General features: G+C 35.7%; 3 protein-coding genes across 7 annotated transcripts; 1 reads left to right on the top strand and 2 right to left on the bottom strand.

The window, feature by feature from the left end:
* Positions 1 to 509: 509 nt before the first annotated feature.
* LOC140863093 (MLO-like protein 11) lies at positions 510 to 7,735 on the bottom strand. Of its 2 annotated transcripts, XM_073266251.1 has the most exons (16): positions 7,324 to 7,735; positions 6,963 to 7,155; positions 6,618 to 6,675; positions 6,322 to 6,521; positions 5,960 to 6,076; positions 5,622 to 5,682; positions 5,129 to 5,223; positions 4,760 to 4,834; positions 4,054 to 4,139; positions 3,532 to 3,581; positions 3,217 to 3,257; positions 2,887 to 3,057; positions 2,759 to 2,794; positions 2,513 to 2,580; positions 2,370 to 2,430; positions 510 to 2,294 (listed from the first exon to the last, which is right to left on the bottom strand). In XM_073266251.1, the coding sequence occupies exons 2-16, from the start codon at positions 7,086 to 7,088 to the stop codon at positions 1,911 to 1,913; spliced, it is 1,629 nt and encodes a 542-aa protein (XP_073122352.1). In that variant the 5' UTR covers positions 7,089 to 7,155; positions 7,324 to 7,735; the 3' UTR covers positions 510 to 1,910. The 2 variants fall into 2 exon arrangements, with proteins under 2 accessions (XP_073122352.1, XP_073122353.1); XM_073266252.1 differs by lacking the exon at positions 7,324 to 7,735 and having other exon boundaries at positions 6,968 to 7,107.
* Positions 7,736 to 10,945: 3,210 nt separating this feature from the next.
* On the bottom strand, positions 10,946 to 14,007 carry LOC140866079 (uncharacterized). Of its 2 annotated transcripts, none has more exons than XM_073270954.1 (5): positions 13,380 to 13,768; positions 12,788 to 12,938; positions 12,188 to 12,238; positions 11,503 to 11,554; positions 10,946 to 11,332 (listed from the first exon to the last, which is right to left on the bottom strand). In XM_073270954.1, exons 2-5 carry the CDS (start codon positions 12,896 to 12,898, stop codon positions 11,133 to 11,135), a joined length of 414 nt encoding a protein of 137 aa, XP_073127055.1. In that variant the 5' UTR covers positions 12,899 to 12,938; positions 13,380 to 13,768; the 3' UTR covers positions 10,946 to 11,132. The 2 variants fall into 2 exon arrangements, with proteins under 2 accessions (XP_073127055.1, XP_073127054.1); XM_073270953.1 differs by lacking the exon at positions 13,380 to 13,768 and adding an exon at positions 13,794 to 14,007 and having other exon boundaries at positions 10,950 to 11,332.
* Positions 14,008 to 15,358: 1,351 nt separating this feature from the next.
* Positions 15,359 to 19,405, top strand: LOC140860300 (ultraviolet-B receptor UVR8). Of its 3 annotated transcripts, none has more exons than XM_073263241.1 (6): positions 15,359 to 16,163; positions 16,632 to 16,841; positions 17,685 to 17,795; positions 18,204 to 18,572; positions 18,671 to 18,778; positions 18,865 to 19,405. In XM_073263241.1, the coding sequence occupies exons 1-6, from the start codon at positions 15,852 to 15,854 to the stop codon at positions 19,186 to 19,188; spliced, it is 1,434 nt and encodes a 477-aa protein (XP_073119342.1). In that variant the 5' UTR covers positions 15,359 to 15,851; the 3' UTR covers positions 19,189 to 19,405. The 3 variants fall into 3 exon arrangements, with proteins under 3 accessions (XP_073119342.1, XP_073119343.1, XP_073119345.1); XM_073263242.1 differs by having other exon boundaries at positions 16,034 to 16,163; positions 16,431 to 16,841; XM_073263244.1 differs by having other exon boundaries at positions 16,056 to 16,163; positions 16,492 to 16,841.
* Positions 19,406 to 19,687: the final 282 nt, after the last annotated feature.

Here is a 19,687-nt window from a genome sequence, read left to right as displayed (position 1 = left end):
TCCTTTTAATTAAGTCGAGAGATATTTTTGAAAATTCACATTAATATAGCAAAAGTTGTTTTTATGTGATGTTCTTGCTTAGACTAATAGAAATAGATAATAGCACAAGGCTTGTTAGCTTAAGTGGCATCAATCTCTCACAATTGGGAGAAATGTTGGGTTCAAGACCATCTAAACATCCTCACCCTCAATATCGATTAAAAATATATATTTATATTTATATTTATATTTATTAGCATTTTCGTACTTTATACACACTTTTCCATCACATAATTTACACTTAGCTATCTCTCAGTTCAAATTTCAAAATATTAAAATTCATTGAATATGGAGTAGAAAATTCATTTTGTTGTGTTTTAACATAGATAACGCAAGAAAGATGGAAAAAAACTAGAACTCTGGGATTAATTAATTATTAATTATTATAGTAAATGATTGAAACTACCGGTATCCATGCAACGATATATCATGAGTTTTAAATGCTTCAAGAAGTGGGAAGAGAATGAAGAGTGCTCACCCAAAAGACTGCTGAAATTTCGTACTAAATGGCTGATTTTCTAACACTATATAAAGCTCGATCGTTGTATATGTTTTCACATCATCGATCAGAAATTACTAAGAATATTTCTCAAATGGAAACAGCTATGGGTTTTGCACAAGTGGGATTCTTGGTTTTGTTATGCTTGAGCTTCTGCTCTGCTAGTAAGGTGCTTACTGACTCTGCGCATGTTGAAAAGCCAAACTTTTTACGCTCTCTTCTGGCTACGCAAAGCACCGGTACTGGTCTCAAAAGTAGTGATGGTATTTCCAGCTTAGGTGACTCCAAGTGGCAATCTGGCTGCAAAGGTGGTCGTTGTTCTGGAGGTGGAGGTGGTGGCGGTGGCGGAGGCAATGAAGGTTGTGGCGGGTGTTTAAATTTTGGTGGTGGTGGTGGTGGTGGCTATTGTGGTGGATGCGGGAATTTTGGCTGTGGTGGTGGAGGTGGTGGCGGCTACTGTGGGGGCAACGGAGGTTGTGGTTGCGGCTACGCCTGTGGTGGTACTGGAAATCACCAGGGTGATTGCTACAGCCCACCGCCCCCAACTTGTTACCCCGTCGTTTCTTGCCCACCAGTTTCAAATTGTTGCCCCGTCGAGTGCCCGCCGGGTTGTGGGCATCCAAAAGTGGCTGCGCAAGATTGGTCTAACTCGCAGTCCCCAGCAAGCGCAAAAGTCAATGTGCAGGCGCAACCTTTGCCTGACTCGAAGGCTCCATCAAAGCCCAATTATTCTGACTAAGAGAAACAGCTCGAACAGAAGTCCGTAATAGATAGTAAGAACGAGCCTGTCTCAAATGGACAAATGCGGGAAGATGTTTCCAAGAATGAGTCCATGAACTAAACTGTGAACTCTGCATAGCAATGAGGTTATACGTGGGAAAAAATACTGGATACAATAGTTCTTTTCATGTATGGTTTCGAAATAAATTGTCATAATTATATGCTGAAAAATAAGAATACTTTGTTTCTTGAAATCATTATATAAATATTTTACAGTATATCTTTTCTATATCTGCTTAAGTTCTCTAACTGGAAGCATTTAGCAATAAATAGACAAAATAACAAAACCGTGAGCTATTCATTCATCTATCTATCCATTCCACCTACGTCCACCGCCTCCAACTTGTTACCCTGTCGTTTCTTGCTCACCAGTTTCAAATTGTTGCCCTGTCGAGTGTCCGCTACAAAATAAATTGAAGAACACTGGTTTCTTGAAATCATTATATAGATATTTTACAATCTATTTTGTCTATCTGCTTAAGCTTCTCTGACTGGTAGCATTTAACAATAAAGATGCAAAACCGTGAGCTATTCATTCATATCTATATGAATACTGCTATATATCTGATTCTGAATTTTCCTATCCATTACTTTATCTCGGCATTGAAGAAGACCTTGGTATCATTTCTGGCAAAATTCTTAAAGAAGAAGGGGAAGAGACCGAAGCCGAGGGCCGAAAGAAAGGTGTACCAATCTGATTAGAACTCTGGTCAGCAACCGGCAAATCAATGCTAATAACAGCATGAGGTTGCAACTCGATTTCTGCACCTTTTTCGGCAGCAAATACAGGACTATCTGGCAACTGATTATCATCTTCATCTTCCTCGACTGATGCGACTGTGCTCGTGTCTGTGTGCACAGTGGAATCATCAGTGAAATGGCCATGCCTTCTCCTTCTCCTAGCTTCCCTTCCCCATCCATGGATTGTCTCTCTTATTCTTTTTGGAATCAAGGCTGCTTTGTAGTTTGTTCCCATCTAAGAAAATAAAAAACATACAGTGATGTTTACTCAATGTTCGATTTTACTACGATTGTCTGATATGCTGAATACCTGAGTGACAAGTGCATAGAGTGGCAAGGTGCTGTAGCTGCACAAAAACTGTCCAGAAAATCTGATGACAGAAGCCAAAGTCTAAGACTTGAAAGGTGATAACAGAAGGTCAAATCCGTAACAACTTAAAAATTTATGCCTACCCCACAAAGAGACGTATATAAACGATCAAGTGGTTCTTTATGAAGCATGAATTGTATCCAAACTGCCACTGTGTTCAAAGGTACAGATATATCAGAACTAACATCCATCTGGTTGACAAAAAGGAAAAAACCATTTGACTGGCTTCTAGTGTTGCAACTTTAACTTAGCTTTCTTAACGTTCTGTTTCCAAGTTATTTTAAATCGAATATGAAGAAAGCAAAGCAACATTAAGGAAGAAAGAGTACCCAGAACCAAAAAAAGGAAGCCAGCTCAAATGCATTCTGCAAGTATTATGGAATGATTAGTACTCATATATGTATCACAAGAATTTTGATGAACTTATGGTTTCATGATAACAATTTTGCTGGCCAACCTGGAATAAGATAAAATGAATCAAGGACAACAATAATTCTGGTTTATTGAACCAAAACAATTCATCTCTGAGTTTGAACTTAAGCCCGGAAAAACTCCCACTTATTCCTGCACTCTCCAATGCCAGGGTTGCTATAACATGTTGCAGTTTCGTGCCCACAAGAAGAACAAGCTGCAAAAAGTATAGATCATGAATTAATAATGGTAAAAGAGCATTTCCTCTCTTACTGTGTGTGGCAAGTAGGAAGAAATCACTCAATGCCCTCGAGAAATGAACCAGATAAAACAGGAAAAATTATATAAGTTTCAACTGCCAGTTAAAACAACTTACAGTCACAGGTATTAGTGCAATCCAGAAATACAGATTAGACCCTGCAACACGAAAAGACAAACTAACACAAATTATCCTTTCAGTCCCTTTTCCATGAATTTTAGACCATATAAAAGGAGCAAATGTAAGAATGCCAAGTGCAAATTTCCCCATAAGAGCATAATCTCCAATTTCTAGCCAAAAAATAAGAGCCAACATGGAATCCTGACATGTGAGGGAGGCGGTGATTCGGATTTGAGCTACACATTTTGAAATTGACCAAACAAAGGTAAGATTAAACAAAAATATATATATAGTATCGTTTAATTCACTTACCTTTTATATTGAACAGCATAAACGCTACAACAAATCCCCACAGTGGAGCGCTGTAAATAATAACAAAAAATGAATGTCACAAAGTTCCTATAGAAAACCAGACACAAAACCAATTACAGATCAGGAAAAAACTGGATTCATGTAATGAAGTGCCTACATAGATCAAGACAGATATACTAAACATCGTGTTTTCGAAAAGATCTACTGATTTATGACAATTTTGCAACATAATGATTAGAATGCAGAAACTAATACCGGGTCAGGTGAGTGGTGACACATTTCATGACAACCATTTACAGTCGACTGGTCCATGATTTACAGCATTAAAATGGTATATGAAAGAGATCATTGATGAACAGGACACGTGGACTCTTATGTTTTTGCATTCCAATCAAATAGCAATAAAGTACATACTTGAAATTCTGCCAACCTATTACTCCTCTTTTGCATTTCATTAGTTGTACAAGAACCACAAAATTTATAAATTCAAATAATGAGCTTCTTTATGATATTCTTCCTTACCTGACACCAACAATCCGTTGAAATTCTTCCTCCATGGAGCGAATCATATAGCTGTGAAAATCATATGTTGATGGAAGGTTGTGATTCTGCCATAATTTAAAAGAATGACCAAAAGTAAACAGAGATGTTATTATGAACTGAATCTTATTGAAAGACAGAATAGTTTGCAATTAATAAAGCAATTTGATCAATATATATCATGTCAAAGTTCAGGACGAGATGAATTTTAAGAAAAGACATATACATCACATATTCAAAGCAACACAAGAATAAACTAAATGACTCAATCGTGGAAAATCATGTGAGGCCTTACTATGTACAACTGACAAGATGACAAGAGCTACTGCAAGGTTTGAAATATAAAACACCAGAAACAGATGATCATAGAGCATACTATTTTTAACATTGTATGGCTTTAAATCTTCATATTGAATCTCATTAACGCGGTAAATGACTAAAAGGTAATAAGTGAAATAAATAATTAAATTCGAGTGAGAAAGCTTATTGCTTCTGGAAACTGTTTCATTGCCTAAAGAGTTCAGATTCTTTTGCAACAAATAGCCCTGATTTAGTGCTTACATTATGGATTACCTTGTGAAAAAATATTATCAAAGCCAACATTGATCCAAAATGTAAATGAGTAAATAAATTTAAAAATATGATAAAGATGTAGTCGTGTTCACCATTTGCACTGATTTTTACATACCGCAAAGAATCCCTGGCGAAGTGAAAGGTAATCTGCACGGACCACGGACCTCCCAAACTGACGGAAGAAACAGGTCTGGACATTCAAACCATTTTAATCTCAATCAGAATGAGGTGGTTGGTTTCTAATCAAGAATCCTTCTTAGCTAAATATGAACGAGGAAAACACCAAATGAAACATAAAGGGTTAGCTAGGAACATAAAACCATTTCACGCCTGCCATTTGGGATTGTTGGTCATAGTGTCATACAGAAATTTTGCAATGATGCAATTTATTTAAACAGACATACCACATAAGAAGAAGAATTAATATATTTACAGACAGAAAATGCCACAAAAAAAGAGTGCAGCAGCAGACAAGTGCACTTACCACCCAAACAAGGAATCTATTCCTGTCCATGGGATTTGATGTATGGACTCTGACAAAGGTTGATTGCCTACGCATTGTCAGGGCTTTTGCGATTTCTGCAAACAAGAAATTGACAGGGATCATTCTTAAACTCTTCCAAATTTCTGACTAATAGAAGGGAAATTCACTGTCTTGATCCTATAGTCTACTGTTGACACTTGATCCTCACTACACCTAGGTAACAAATAGAATTAGCTGTCGGGAGAGAATGAGCATGTAAGAGATTCAATGTTAGAATTTCTCTTCTCAACCACTAGTAAAATTTTAATCATTAAATTATAGGAATTTTCGACGTTTTTCACATCCATTATCAGCTAGTACATGCTAATGAAGAGGTGACTTTTCACCTTGCAAAGATTTCCTCCTCAATTCGTGTAAGATATAGTTTTAATCGATTAAAATGGGAAAAGAAGCAATGAATATGTATAAGGACTAAACAAACTGCTCTAGATACCGTTTAAAGTATTATATCTGTCCATGTGAGCCTCATTCTCCCATGCTCTCCAGCTGTGAATCTGACATGAATAATGAACACCTACATGTTAGAACCTATGACGAGAGAAAAATTAAGGCAAAAGGCACTAAAAGTTAGAAACTTGAACTTTTTTATGCGATTCTAAATTCATCATAATTACCTATCCGGGCCTTAACAATTACAAAAGTTGAGACGATAGAATTAAATGAAAGATAAATATGGAAGATAGCATGTTCAGTTGAAACAAAAATAGATTAGCTACCTTAAACAACAATGAGTAGTATGTAGATGAGTGATCTGAAAAATCAAAATACTACCTTTACGATTGCCAGCAACATAGTCAAGCAGCTGTAAGATATATGTGTGACTGCCATAACAAAGATGAATCGATGGAGTTGCTCAAGACCTTCATACGAAACAAATGGTTCGTAATTCTGTATGACAAATCAAACCCAATAGACTTAGTTTTTCAGAAATGAGGAAAATATCACATATGAACTTGGAAAGGAAAACAAAGGTGTATACGACTAAATTGTTAGATACGCTATATGAAAGCAATACTGCGCATGGACCAATACATAACAACATAGAATTGTGTTGAAACATTGTTCATTTATGCATTGTGCGAGCCTTAAATGATCCAAAGAGAACATAAATTGCTTCTCAAGAACTGACTTGCCTCTCGGCAGGTGTTCCTGTTAAGACCGGTCATCAGAAGTCTGCCCTCCTTGAAGTGATTATTCTCCCTTTCCTCATCGACTTCACGCTTGGTGCATGGGGCGAATACACCATCATAAAACTTCGACGGTATGCAAATATTTGATATAATGCTTGAAGTTGCTGTTAGGAGGAGAGATATGAATCCAAGAAGCATCAACTCTGTAGACAGGTTTCAAAACACGCTCGTAGTTAGATGCGAGGAAAAGGTTTCCAACAGTATTTGGTTTCAAATTACATAAAAAAATTTGACATCACCTTCCTTCATTTTCTCCACAGCGGCAAGCAAAGGTTTCCTATCCGTTTTCTTCAACCACTGAAACCACAAGAAAGCAAAAGCTCTTTCAAAAGCTGACAAATTTAATTCAAAGCCACTTAATTTTGACCAAAATTATCAAACTAATATTGCATCCTAAAAAGGCAAATTTCATGAAAGCCTGCATAGAAAATTGTTCTTAATCAACTACATCTGAAATCTAACAGCATTTTATGAAAACCAACTAGATAAAGTTGTCTGACTTTTCATTATTATAACATAAAAACTCAAATTCAAAACAAGTACAATATTGGCGGATTCAAAGAGAATAAATGAATGCAACTCACATTACCCAGCCAGTGAATCGAGCGCTCCACGAGCAGCGAAACAGCAACAAATATGGTCAATACAGTAGCAACAGACCATGTCGGAGTCAAGGCGAGTGACCTCAGCTCCGCGGTATTTTCGGACATTCCTAATGATTTGGATCCAGACAATCTAAATACACGAACTTCAACCTCTAAGGATTCAAATAAATCTCTGCAATCAAGTTCTTCCACAAGATTACCACAACCCGTTTGATGGAAAAGCTCAAAAATCAACACTCTGCTGCATAACTACAATGAGCTAGAATCTCCATAGCTTCCATTGCTACATAAAGGATTCCACGAACACCAAAAGTATTTAAAAAAAAGATGCAAGTCCTACCAATTCTCCTTATATCCAGCCCCAGCAGTAGGTGTGTTTGTTTGGAATAAACAATGTCCTGCTGTTGACAAGAATTGACTTCCAAGTTTACACCTTTTCAGATCCAAAAAATATAAAGTCCCCAACTACACTTCCTTCCAAACAGTATGTTGCAAGATAATGGGTGCTCCCTGGGGGATCTTAAGGAATGGTCAAGAACAAAACAAAGAAAGATTTGTTTTTGCAGACAAATAACCAAAGAATTTCAGCTCTCCGAGTGGAAAAAAAGAAACCCATTTATAACTTCTTTTCCCCTTGGACACACAGGATTGGAGAAGAAAAAGATAGGAACTTTCCTTAGCATAGCATTATTGTTGAACCCATGATAAAGTAGCAAATCTTCGATCTCTGTCGTCTTAATAATGAGCTGGAACAGGTGCATTTAGTTTATTTATTATATATTATAATTATAAAATCCATGATTAAATTAATTTTTCCTCCCGTCCCATAAATGTTGCTGGGTAACACGGATGGAACCTCCCCCGGCGGAAGTTTCTGTCACTTTCTTTTTCTTTTCTTTTTTTGAAAAATTGTTTCCGTCGCCTTTCCCACCTATGGGGAATGCACGAGAAAAAGGTGGGTTGATGTCCTTCACGGGTTAGTTTATGTCGGGAGTATTTTTTCTTCTATTTCAATATCATTAGGTCACGTGTGATTCATATATTTTTATGGAAATTGACATATGTCTTGATAATCCAATTGGTTGATATTTGACCACATGAAAAAATACTTCAGGTGTAGCATAGAATAATTCGTCCTTCACATAAGCATATTTTGCTTTTTAATCTAGAATTATTTTTATGAAAAAAAAATAGATCTATTTTTATCATTATATTTTTAATTTTTAAATTAAAGATCATTATATTTTTAATTTTTAAATTAAATACTATGTTAATTATTTTAAATTGAACTAAAATTAACGAGGGGTGCTATATAAAACGGTGAGAAAAAATGTATTTTTGAAAAGAAAAAATAAAAAGGTAATATTTATGTTATTCTAGGATGTTGGGTTTTATTTTATTTTTTTTTTTGGATGAAAATATGTATGGGGGAAAAGAAAACAGAGTAAAGTCCAGTCCAACTTTCCTTCCCAAATCCACCAATAAAGAAAGATATGGAAATAAAGTTACTTTATCAACTCGTCATCTTCCTCTACGTTGTTGTCTTTTCATGCAGTGGTAATTATTATTATATATAAAAAGTGGATTTATGATTTTGGATGGGAGTATATTCTATCTTGGAGTTTATTAATTTAGTTCATTGCTTTATAAATTTTTTTTTTTTTGAGGAAGCTTTATAAATTATTAGTATACGTGCTAATCTAGTGATTGATTCAATAATATTGGAGATAATTAATGGATCCGAAAGATGACAATGGAACATGGGCTGTATCCAGCTTAACCCGGTAGACCCGCCCAAATCTGAAAGGATTGTACATATATGACTGAAAACGAAATCATGTGACTCGGAAATTTCAAATTTGAGATGAAATCTCAAGTTTGAGATATGATTGTATTAATCATCTCGTCCAATTTTTAAAAAAATGAAAGATCACCCAATCCTTTTCTTTTCCTCCAAAAATACATGAAATCTTTGTAAAATCTCAAAAGGCTATATCAGTTCATGGTCATGTATCAGTTCACCAAAATAATTAAAACTGAAGAGGAATCAAATGCAAAATTTTCTACTTCGATGGTCAAGTAGGATGCAAAAGGCTGATATCAAGGGAAATTTTAGGAAGATCATGTGATCTTGATTCTTTGAACAAGACCGGCTTGCGGAAATGACACAAGCCACCAACCATTATAAATACTAGCGATCGTGGCACGTAATTTTTACGTGCTCTATAATTTAATTATTTTTAAAAAATATAAAAAATTATCACGGTGAAACAATATGCAAAAAATATGTAGATAATTTAATAATAATTGATAAATGATGAAATTTGAAAAAAGAGATATAGATAAAAGGAGATAAGGATATTAGAAAAAAGTGGGGATAATTTAGTCATTTAAGATCTAACATAAAATAAAGATGTGTTAAAATTTCGGGGTAAAATGATAAGATTTTTTGGTGTGATTTGACACACAAAAAACGGTTAATATAAATGGTGAAACTATTATAATATAACTAACAACAAATGCACACGCTCATGTGTGTGTAAAATAGATGTTATTTTTATATGTATTTTTTGTGGGTAGAGTTGGTGGGAGGTTTAGTGGGATAATGGATTAGAAATAGAGGAGAGGTTAATATCGGAACAAAAGTTGATGTCCTCTTGAGAGCAGTTTTTAAGAACTTCTCAACTATTATTAAATAGTAGAGATAATATATATAACAATGATTTTGATACGCGCAGATGAAACCATATCTTATCCTTTTTTAAAAAAAAAAAAAATAATGTCACATATTTACATCGCGTCAAACATGTATTCATATAACAATGATTTATATGGGTTTTAAAAATGAACTCAACATGTCAATCCGACACGAATCGACCCGAAAAATATCAGGTTAGAATTAGAATTTTGGGTTGAACCCAAAAGCTAACCCGAAAAAACTATTCGAGTTCGGGTTGGGATCGGGTCATAGATGACCTGATTTTTTTTTTATATATATTAGGTTGATCAGGTTGAACTTGACCATTTTTGGATTGAGTTTGAGTTGAGAAATTTTTCAGTAATATATTACATAACCCGGCCCATACCCACGCGGATTGACACCCCTGATTTGCTTATTTAACTTGAGTGAACATAATAAGCTCCAAAGCGTCTCTTTACTTTCTTCAACAACCAAGGCCCTCTTCTTTTGGCATTTTTGGTGGACGTTGTACACACTACACAATACCAAGCACTAGAAAAAAAATTCCATTCTGATTGGAATAGGTGAGTTAATTCTTTGATAGGCAAATGTGATTTTGGAGAAAGAAATCGAATAATTCATAAGATTTGATGGTTTTATACTCCTTTACCAGTTACCACAATCTTATAATTTCCGGAACCACCCGATTATGGTATGATATGAGTGAATTAATACAGCAATCAGTGGTAGCACGTAATTGAAATTAATAGTGCTCAATTATTCGTGATGGCTTCGTTTTACCCGCAAAATCAAAGCTCAACCAACGCTGGATTCAATGCACATGGCTACAATAGCTAATAATTTGTTATTTTGAGCGGCTACCAAGCACAAAGTCCAGCCCCAGTGGCTCGTGGCATTAATTAACGTCACATGTCTCGTGGGAAACAATTAATCTCAAATTTCAAAATAGCCTATGCAAACAATAGTTGAGATGCTAAGTTGGCTAACCCACAATATTACCCTAAAATTACATCTAATGGTCCTCAATTATTTGCACATACGCGGTCCACAAAAAAAATCATGTACCCCGATGTCCCACACACAAAGAACAAATATAAATTGTTAGAAACATATTCGGTATAATATCCTAAAAGTAAATTGAACTCAACCGCAAATCATGTTCACTGTCTGGATAATTTCCAGACGGTAAATAGGTGAAATTCTATAAGAATTTGCAAGAACATAAATGTAATGGTTGCCTTAAATATTCTTTTGCCTACAACTTATATACTGGGAATTTTTGTTTATATTTTTGTGCTGCCGTGTGTATATATGCTTTGAAAATGTATTTGTTGAATTTGATAATATTAAACTTTAGAAAATATTAAATGTTAGTGAAAGTGAAAATTACCAACATTTACAACCCTTAATTTTTAAGGTGAAAAGGTACCACTATGCTTTTTAGGAAATCAAGATAGCGTGTTTGCATCCTTATCGTCTCCATTTTCATCGTCAGCATCCAAAAATAATCGGAACTTTAAAACCTTTTGAAGACTTGCCAATGGATTGACTTGCTTAGCTGGGGTTTGCTTTGGGTCCATCATGTGTTTGTTTGATAAAAGGTTCGTTTCAGATGACCCCGTCTCTTCACGACTAATAGGAGCCTCTTCTGCATGAACAAAATTCTTATGGTCAAAGTTTCACTACCCAAAGACTAACATCAGAGATGACATGATATACAACTGCACCACTATATGAACCAATCTTCTCTCAATGGCAACCGGGTTTATTGACCAGCTCTGTCTGATATATGAATGAAAAATTGTAAATGTGACTCACCACTTTCCTTGAAAATGATGCAGGTACCTATTGTTTCTTCATATTCTCCAATCTGGTGGCATTCAAACAAAAATTAATTAAGTTTAGGCGGCAGATGTAACATTCAATTAGTCCAATTGTGGAAGGTTCCAGATGATTTTAAATAATGTGCATGTATACTTGTATAGTTATGTTTTATGCTGCAGTTAGATTGACTCAAGGCAGCTTACTTCAGCTTCTTAGGAACTGGATTCACAAATCAACAGATAACATTGTCCACTAGGGCACCTAATACCAGTAAATTTGAGTATGAACGGGTAACTAAGATAATGAAACCTTCTAGCTGAAAATCATGGTAAAAGGTAGCCACAGGTTCCAGAATGCTTACATAACATGACCTATTTCAACAATATCAATTGATTCAATTCTTTCGAACTTTTTAAAAACCAGTACAGAAAATGAAAAACATACAAAAGTTAGCTCATTAAAAATTAAGATATTTCTGAAATGGAAATGCATCGCGAATACTTGTCCCTTGAATATAAGCTTTTGAATTAGTTACATTCCACAAATTCTCTTTTCCTAACAAAATAAGCAGAATTAAATAAACACTAAACCTTGCTAATGAAAAGGAAAAACTTATACGAGAAAGAGGCACTTTAAATTGAAGCCCACTAATGCAGTACATCTCGAGTATTTCACTTACCAACTTAATTTTGTTATCGATAATCAGAATAGGGTTGAGCGTGTCCAGACCCTGCATTATTGTTCAACAATAAAATTATAGAATAGTATGGGAAGACATTAAGAAAGAAAGATGAATTAAAGAAAGAAAGAAAGTGCAATAACCATGCTATTATTCATGAAATGGATGTGCATAACACAAGGTTGGAGTAGCAAAAACGAAAACCTTAACAAACATGTTAGACAAAATTTTCCCCAAAAGTTGTGTATTTTGCATGGTTGATGACAACACCATGGAGGTACAGAAAATAATGAAAGAAGCAATAATCGTACCAAATTCAAATTTGATTCACCCTTTTCCGCTATCAATTTTTTTATAGGTTCCGGAACAGCTAAATTTGATTCACCTTTTTCCGCTATCAATTTTTTTATAGGTTCCGGAACAGCTAAATTAAAGATTGAATGTTTGCCCAAAAAATTACAATTACAGTTTAGATTTCATTGGGAAAAGAACAAATTAGAAAAAGCTTCTGCGCACAACTTCCAAGCACTAAACTAGCAGAACATATACAAAAAAGAAAATATGAATTAAACACAACTGATTGAAAGATAGCAATCATACAGAAAGAACATATGGGGCATTCTGCGGAATATCAATGTCAGCTGAAACACTATCCAGGTCAAGCAGAACATACTCTTCTTCCTCTTCAATTTCTTCTCTATCTTGGGCCATGGATTATTTAATGGCACAAATTGCAAAACACTGTGGCTAGCTGTTAAAAACAACCCCAAAACTTCATAAAAACTTTCTTGCAACTTACGTCTTAACAAAATTAAATGTAAAAAAGAGGTAAAAACTTCCAACTTCAAACAAAATACAAAGGCTTGATATATTGAATCAAACGAGCTCACTTTTACACAAAAAAATTTATCCAAATATCTATAATCGAATTTCATAGAGCAGATAGTATTTGAAATTGTAAAACTTAAGAGATACTCAAAATTAAAATATATTATATGTCTTTTGAAGTTTATATGCATTAACCGTCAAACCATGATTTCACCAAAATTCCAACGCCCGATCCACTCACACAATGAAACTGATTCTATTGACATTAAAAATGTATCCGCATTGCCTCTTGCATAATTTCTCTATCAAATATATATAAAACATATATTCTTTCAAAACCATAAAATACCAGGTATGTGATCACTAGATTATACAGTCTAGATATCTCTGCTGGTGAGGCAAGAAGTCACTTGCCCGTACAAGAACTACAACTACTGGTGCAATTGCAAACGAAGTTCGATTACTACTTGACAGTGTTCAAGGCTCAAATTATTTCCATTTGAGAAGAACGGCGGTAGAGATTGCACATTCAATTTTATTTTTTTTTGCTACTTTTTCCTCCTCTCTTTTTGTTTGAAAGATTGGGAATTTTCCTTGTCGGTCCGTAAATCTGGTGATGGACTACTTGTCATTATCTTAATAACATTAAAAAGTTCTTACCATTAAGAAAATAAATCCTCGAATTATCGACCGCAAATAATTTGTGTTTTAAATATTACCATTATAGTAAAAAAAAAAACACATATCAAATGATCCCTAGAATAAAAGAAAATCTGACCGAAATTAAAGATCGAATGTCTTCGAGCAAAGAAGAAACGAATGATCGACGAAGGTGCTGCAGGAAAACTCTTTGCCTACCCTGGACCGACAGATCGAAGAAAAATTCAGAAACGTATGAGCGGCAAAGATTTACCCGCGCTGCTAAGGGTTGCTGAGGCGTAGAGAAGACGAGGAATCCGTTGTCGTTGGATTAGCTCAAATATAAGGTCCAATGTATTTTGGGTTGCCTCTACCTTAAAAAGTTTGAATTATTAAAAATAAAAAAAATAGGGAAGACACTAAGCTCTTGGCCCAATAGGTAGATTCGATTGGCTATTGGGCCCTTTTTTGGAGGTATTTTGTCATCTAAACTTTAGTCCATCATAATTTTTTTTTAAAACGATCTGTAATGTATCTCGGATACATTTGAAAAGGTAATTTTTTTATTAAAAAAAATGGTTGATCAAATTCATTTCGCTGGTGACGTTATATTAGTTATTTCCTTTCCTAACACACTGTTGTAAAAATTAGGTTGTGTATTCATTTAGAATTCATAAAATATTTGTGATAAAATTATTTCTTGATTACTAATTAGGGTGAATGAGACATTAATAATGTGTTCAATAATTCTTCGAATTATATCGAGTGAAAATATTGAATAGAAATATTATATATTATATAATATATTATTAAAAGAAAAGAAAAATGAAGAATGCAACAAGTGGCAAAGAGGCCACCGAAACCTCTTGAAACAAACCAATTGGATTTGATAATTTAAAATTGAATTTGAATTCAATATTCAAATTTGAATTCGGCAATTCAAATTTAAAATACTCATTTTGGGGTGGTTCGATCCTACCCCCATTGTAGGTGTGTGGCCAATAATTGACCACACATCAAAAATTATGTGGGTCCCACATCAATAATGTGGAACCCACATGATTTTTGGCCAATGAAAGGCCATCGTCTGCAGCTTCGACTTATAGTTTTCTGTTCCTGTCTTGTCTCAAGTCTTGTTGCAACATCACCCAAAACACAAACTGAACAGTTTTATTTTGCACAGTACTCTGAACCCAACAATCTTAAGACAATTTTTTCTGCGTATTATGAGATGGCATCTGCATCTACTGCCCCTATTCAACCTACTGTTCCAGCGTCACATTTTGAGAAACCGGATAAGTTTTCCGGTGTTGACTTCAAAAGATGACACCAAAAAAAGTTTTTTTACTTGACCACACTGAATCTCGTAAAGTTTCTGCAAGAAAATGCTCCTGTTGTATCTGACAAAGAGACGAACAAAGATAAGCGAGCTGCTTATGATGTTGAAAGAATGGAGACTACCTTTGTCACAACTACGTCTTGAATGGTTTGGACAACACACTATATAACATGTATAGTCAAGGCAAGACGTCAAAGAAGCTGTCGAAGTCTCTGGAATGAAAGAAATTCATTGTTGGTAAATACACCCAATGTTAATGACTAATTAGTCTTCATTATAAGCTAGAGTGCTATATTTGTTTGGCGGAAAAGGCGCCGAAAATTAGCTTGGTAGATAAATTACATTTTATTTTTATATATATAGTAAACACTCTCTTAATGATTAAGGAGTCATTCCCCATTTTCTGTATGTTGCCTTTTCCTCAATTTTCCGCGTCAGCGTCCGCTTGATCATCCGTTGGGGCTTTGGTTTTCCCGGTTCAGATCGGGGAAAATATTGGATTTTATTTTTCTGGTTTCGATTTTGATTCCAATTGATTGTTCTTCGTTTGATAGTCAGCGATAAGCTCCGGTTACTTCATCTGATGATTTATTCTAATTCAAACTACAAACCATCGTTGATTTACTCATCCAAACCCCAATTTCTATACTCAATCTCATCCAACTTTTATCACTTATTCTTCGTCAATTGTCTGTACTGTCTCCGCTTCCGGTTAAAAATTTGATGTCCCTGTTACTGTTTTGGATGCCCTTTTTCAAAAACCTGATCGGACTGTTTTTCTTTCGAAAGGGGGAGTGTTGATTTCCTGTTTGGTTTTCGTTTTTGGCGAAACTGGGAGATCGGATCAAATCAATTTCTATGGATGACTTGCCAGTCCACTTGATTCTCGAAATATTGGCATCTGGTCGGTTAAGCGCCGCAGATTTAGTGTGTTTGGAGCTGACTTCCCGTACATTTTGCTCATGTCACGGGCTGTTTCCTCAAAAGTTTCGATCTTTAGTGGATTTTGCTGCCTTCATGCTATGCGAGTCAAACCCCATGTATGTTTCAATGCGGGATAGAGCTCGGGATGAGTTGTTCAATCGATGTGGCGGGAATTGGAAGCTGACATTGAGGTTCTTGCAGTCCGTGGAACAGTCTACTGACATGGTCCAGACGTCCGCAGGCAAGGTACCTTTCAGAATTCTTGATTTGGTGTTGATAATTCAGTAGTTGTGGTAATTCAGTAGTTGTGGTAATTCAGTAGTTTTTCTACTACACCACTGGTGCTTGTTGCTAATGTTTTACAAATATTTTAGGGTTGGATTTAAAAATTGGTATCAGAAACAGAATGGATTTTTTTTCCCTTTACTGTTTGCATACACTTTACTTCAGTATATGGACACTTACCATTACAAAAACTTCAGCTAGAATGTTTACAAAAACTGCTCGATTCAGCTTGCATGCTTGGATTTCTGAGATCGAAACCATTTGAGCTTTAATGTCCATTTTAAATCAGAGAAATGTTCGAAAGTTTTCCTGTTAGAAGTTTGAACTTCATTCTCCTTCTAGTTCTCACTCCACCTTGAAATGGGACTGGACATTTGGTACGTCTGCTGTAACTTTGTTTGTATGTTGCTAATTCAACGTTCTCAGCAGATGCAGATCAAGTGCGGAAGATATCACACTTTACTGATCAATGACTTGGGTGTTTACTCTTGTGGTTCCAGTTTATGCGGTGTCCTTGGTCATGGTTCAGAAACAAAACAATGTGCAGCATTTAGGCAAATAAGTTTCCCATGTCCGGTTCAAGTGATTCAAGTGTCGGCCTCCCGCAATCATGCAGCCTTTGTTGCACAGTCTGGAGAGGTTTGTCACGACCTCATGTCCCTTTGCTGATCAATCATGTTTCTGCTTCTTTATGTTGTGAGCTTGGTGTCAATAGTTTTTAGATGATTACATGATAATAATACCCTTGAAACAAGGTCATTTGTTGGCCACTGAGTGATTTTGTTATACTTGCTTTTTGTGTTGATCATATTAACTGTTTTTCCCTATATAACGAATGATTAACTCAAATTTTTATTCTTCATTTCACATCCCATCAACACTTTTCGTGCTTGCCAACATTTAGTAAGTGAGCATGCTTTTTAATGACAGCAGTGGTCGAGTTGGTTGTGTGCGCTCACGTGAGTGTGAATTCCTTCATTTTTCTTGCGGTCATATGAGTGTATGTATTATGTCATTTGCTCCATTTTTAGTTGGTAATATCCATAGTTTAATTTAGCTTTGACGCCCTGACATGTACTGCTATCGGCGTATTAAGTCAAGGTTGTGGAATTTTAACTCACAAATTTGAACTCATGAATGCGTACATAAACTGGTTGATCAGATCTCTATGTATAAAATTAATAATTATGTTTTTATGTAATAAATTAATGAAAAGGTTAATTTATATTTTTGGAAATAACTTAAAAAATTAAAATAATTGAGTTCGTAGTTCCGCTCAAGAGCTTACTAATAGCTTAAATGAAGCTCGAGCTTGATTAGAGAAATGTTAAGCTCGAGTTGTGTCTACTTGACTCAAATGACATTGGCATTCTTCTTCTCAGATTTTACAACCACACACTTAATAGACTAACCCCACATGTTAATGCACCATTTTTGTGGCGTAATTTATGCTTATTCTAGATTTCTGGTTGATTATTCCAGGTTTTCACATGTGGTGACAATTCATCATTTTGTTGTGGTCATAAGGATTTTGGCCGCCCCATATTCAGGCCAAAGCTTGTTGAAGCATTAAAGGGCATTCCTTGCAAGCAGGTACACAGTTTTTCTACTTATTTTTGCGGTCTTCCAAATATTTTCGTAGCTTAGACTTATTTTGAGTTAACCGAATTCTATTTTGCCAATCACCTCCCTTCTGTACTTTCCGTTTTTTCAAAAATCTAACTTCTTCAAGGATGGATTATGCACATTAAGACCTTGATGCTTATCAATTGCTCGGTTGGCCCATTCCAAAGAGCACTGGGCGTAAGAGGAGACTTACTCCTTGGGGCGAGCAGGGAGAATCTCCGCTATAAACTTAATCCCTTTGTGCTAAGTGCTAACAAGATGCTTGTGACTGCATGGATGATAAAGTTTAAATTCTTCAAATGCTCGCGAAATACCAAATTTTATGTTTTCTTATTTTTTACGCATATCCTGTAATAGTAGAATGAATTTTTATAGGTGGCTACTGGGCTCAGCTTCACTATGTTCCTGACAAGACATGGCCACGTATATACATGTGGACTCAATAATCATGGTCAACTCGGTCACGGTGATACACAGGATAGACCTTCCCCCCAAAAGCTTGAACTCCTTCAACATGTTGCCTCTATAGTTCATATTGCCGCTGGTCCGAGTTTTTCTCTAGCTGTAACACATGATGGAACACTTTTCTCTTTTGGATCTGGTACAAATTTCTGCCTTGGTCACGGAGAGCAGCACAATGAGCTTCAACCTCATGCAGTTCAGTCATTCAAGAGGAAGGATATACACATAGTTCGTGTGTCAGCTGGTGATGAGCATGCGGTGGCTCTTGATTCAAATGGATTGGTATTACACTACACTAACTGGAAGAAATTTACCTTTAGAATTCAGTATATTTCACACAGATTATGCTGATAATGTCATATGCTAATTGCTGGTTGCAGGTACATACTTGGGGCAAAGGTTATTGTGGCGCACTTGGACATGGAGATGAGATTGATAAGACAACTCCACAACTCCTTAATAGCCTCAAAAACCGCCTCGCTGTGCAGGTCTGCTCAAAATTTCGTCCCTTTTTTTGAAGGACTAGTAAAATATGGAACGTCTTTTTGATTCACCAAGCTCCTAAATTTTACAGGTATGTGCTAGTAAGAGGAAAACTTTTGTTCTTGTGGACGATGGATCTGTCTATGGCTTCGGTTGGACGGGTTTCGGAAGCCTCGGCTTTCCAGACATGGGAGTTTCTGATAAAGTACTGAGGCCTCGAGTTCTGGACAGCTTGAGACATCACCATATCTTACAAGTTAGCTCCGGTTTGTACCACACCGTTGTAATCACTAGCCAGGGACGGGCTTTAGGATTCGGAGATAATGAAAGAGCACAGCTTGGGCATGACACCATCAGAGGTTGCCTCGAACCAACTGAAATCTTCATGGACGAAACAAGAAAACAGTACTCATGAAGGAACTGGATGATGATTGTAGAGTTTGTTTTATCGATCTATATTTGTGTGCTTGTGTGCGCGTGTTTTCCCATCATGGCACCATGTAATTGTCTAATTAGCATAGTAGTGTGTTGTTTTTTGGTGGTCTTTGAATAAACGAAGAGCCAAGCGCTCACAAGGTCAAAGAACAAAATATCATGGTATTGGTGACAATAGAGGTTAAATTGTTTTCTAAAAAAATTGTATTTTCGATACGTACGATGATGTGATGTTTCATACAACTGACATGTAAAAGTCAAAATAAAACAATGTAAAAGCCATAGAGACAAGTAGGCCGTTATAATGTCTAAGTTGCCGTCTTAACATTACCAAAATGAATCTAAAATAGGATGAATCTATGAATTTGGTCAATTGAATTAGGCTTATGATATTTCGGAGGCGCATGCTCGATAATGATCTACATACAATTTAAGTTTGTCAATAAGACGAGGCTATGTTATTGAAAACGCTATACGGT

The sequence above is a fragment of the Henckelia pumila genome, chromosome 4, assembly GCF_033568475.1.
Source record: "Henckelia pumila isolate YLH828 chromosome 4, ASM3356847v2, whole genome shotgun sequence".
Taxonomy (NCBI): Eukaryota; Viridiplantae; Streptophyta; class Magnoliopsida; order Lamiales; family Gesneriaceae; genus Henckelia; species Henckelia pumila.
The sequence above is the reverse complement of the archived record's forward strand: the minus strand, read 5'-3'. Positions and strand labels throughout refer to the sequence as shown.

What these genes read in the sequence shown, in the direction of transcription:
- LOC140863093 (XM_073266251.1), bottom strand. Translation starts at nt 7,088, where the DNA reads ATGTCCGAAAATACCGCGGAGCTGAGGTCACTCGCCTTGACTCCGACA. An exon ending in TTCGCCAGGGATTCTTTGCG is followed by an intron (nt 4,140 to 4,759) that starts GTATGTAAAAAT and finishes AAATTATGGCAG; the next exon opens with AATCACAACCTTCCATCAAC. An exon ending in TCTATGCACTTGTCACTCAG is followed by an intron (nt 2,295 to 2,369) that starts GTATTCAGCATA and finishes TTATTTTCTTAG; the next exon opens with ATGGGAACAAACTACAAAGC.
- LOC140866079 (XM_073270953.1), bottom strand. Translation starts at nt 12,898, where the DNA reads ATGGCCCAAGATAGAGAAGAAATTGAAGAGGAAGAAGAGTATGTTCTG. An exon ending in ATGCCCCATATGTTCTTTCT is followed by an intron (nt 12,239 to 12,787) that starts GTATGATTGCTA and finishes ACAATAATGCAG; the next exon opens with GGTCTGGACACGCTCAACCC. An exon ending in TCGATAACAAAATTAAGTTG is followed by an intron (nt 11,555 to 12,187) that starts GTAAGTGAAATA and finishes GAATGCCACCAG; the next exon opens with ATTGGAGAATATGAAGAAAC.
- LOC140860300 (XM_073263241.1), top strand. Translation starts at nt 15,852, where the DNA reads ATGGATGACTTGCCAGTCCACTTGATTCTCGAAATATTGGCATCTGGT. An exon ending in TCCAGACGTCCGCAGGCAAG is followed by an intron (nt 16,164 to 16,631) that starts GTACCTTTCAGA and finishes CGTTCTCAGCAG; the next exon opens with ATGCAGATCAAGTGCGGAAG. An exon ending in AAAACCGCCTCGCTGTGCAG is followed by an intron (nt 18,779 to 18,864) that starts GTCTGCTCAAAA and finishes TAAATTTTACAG; the next exon opens with GTATGTGCTAGTAAGAGGAA.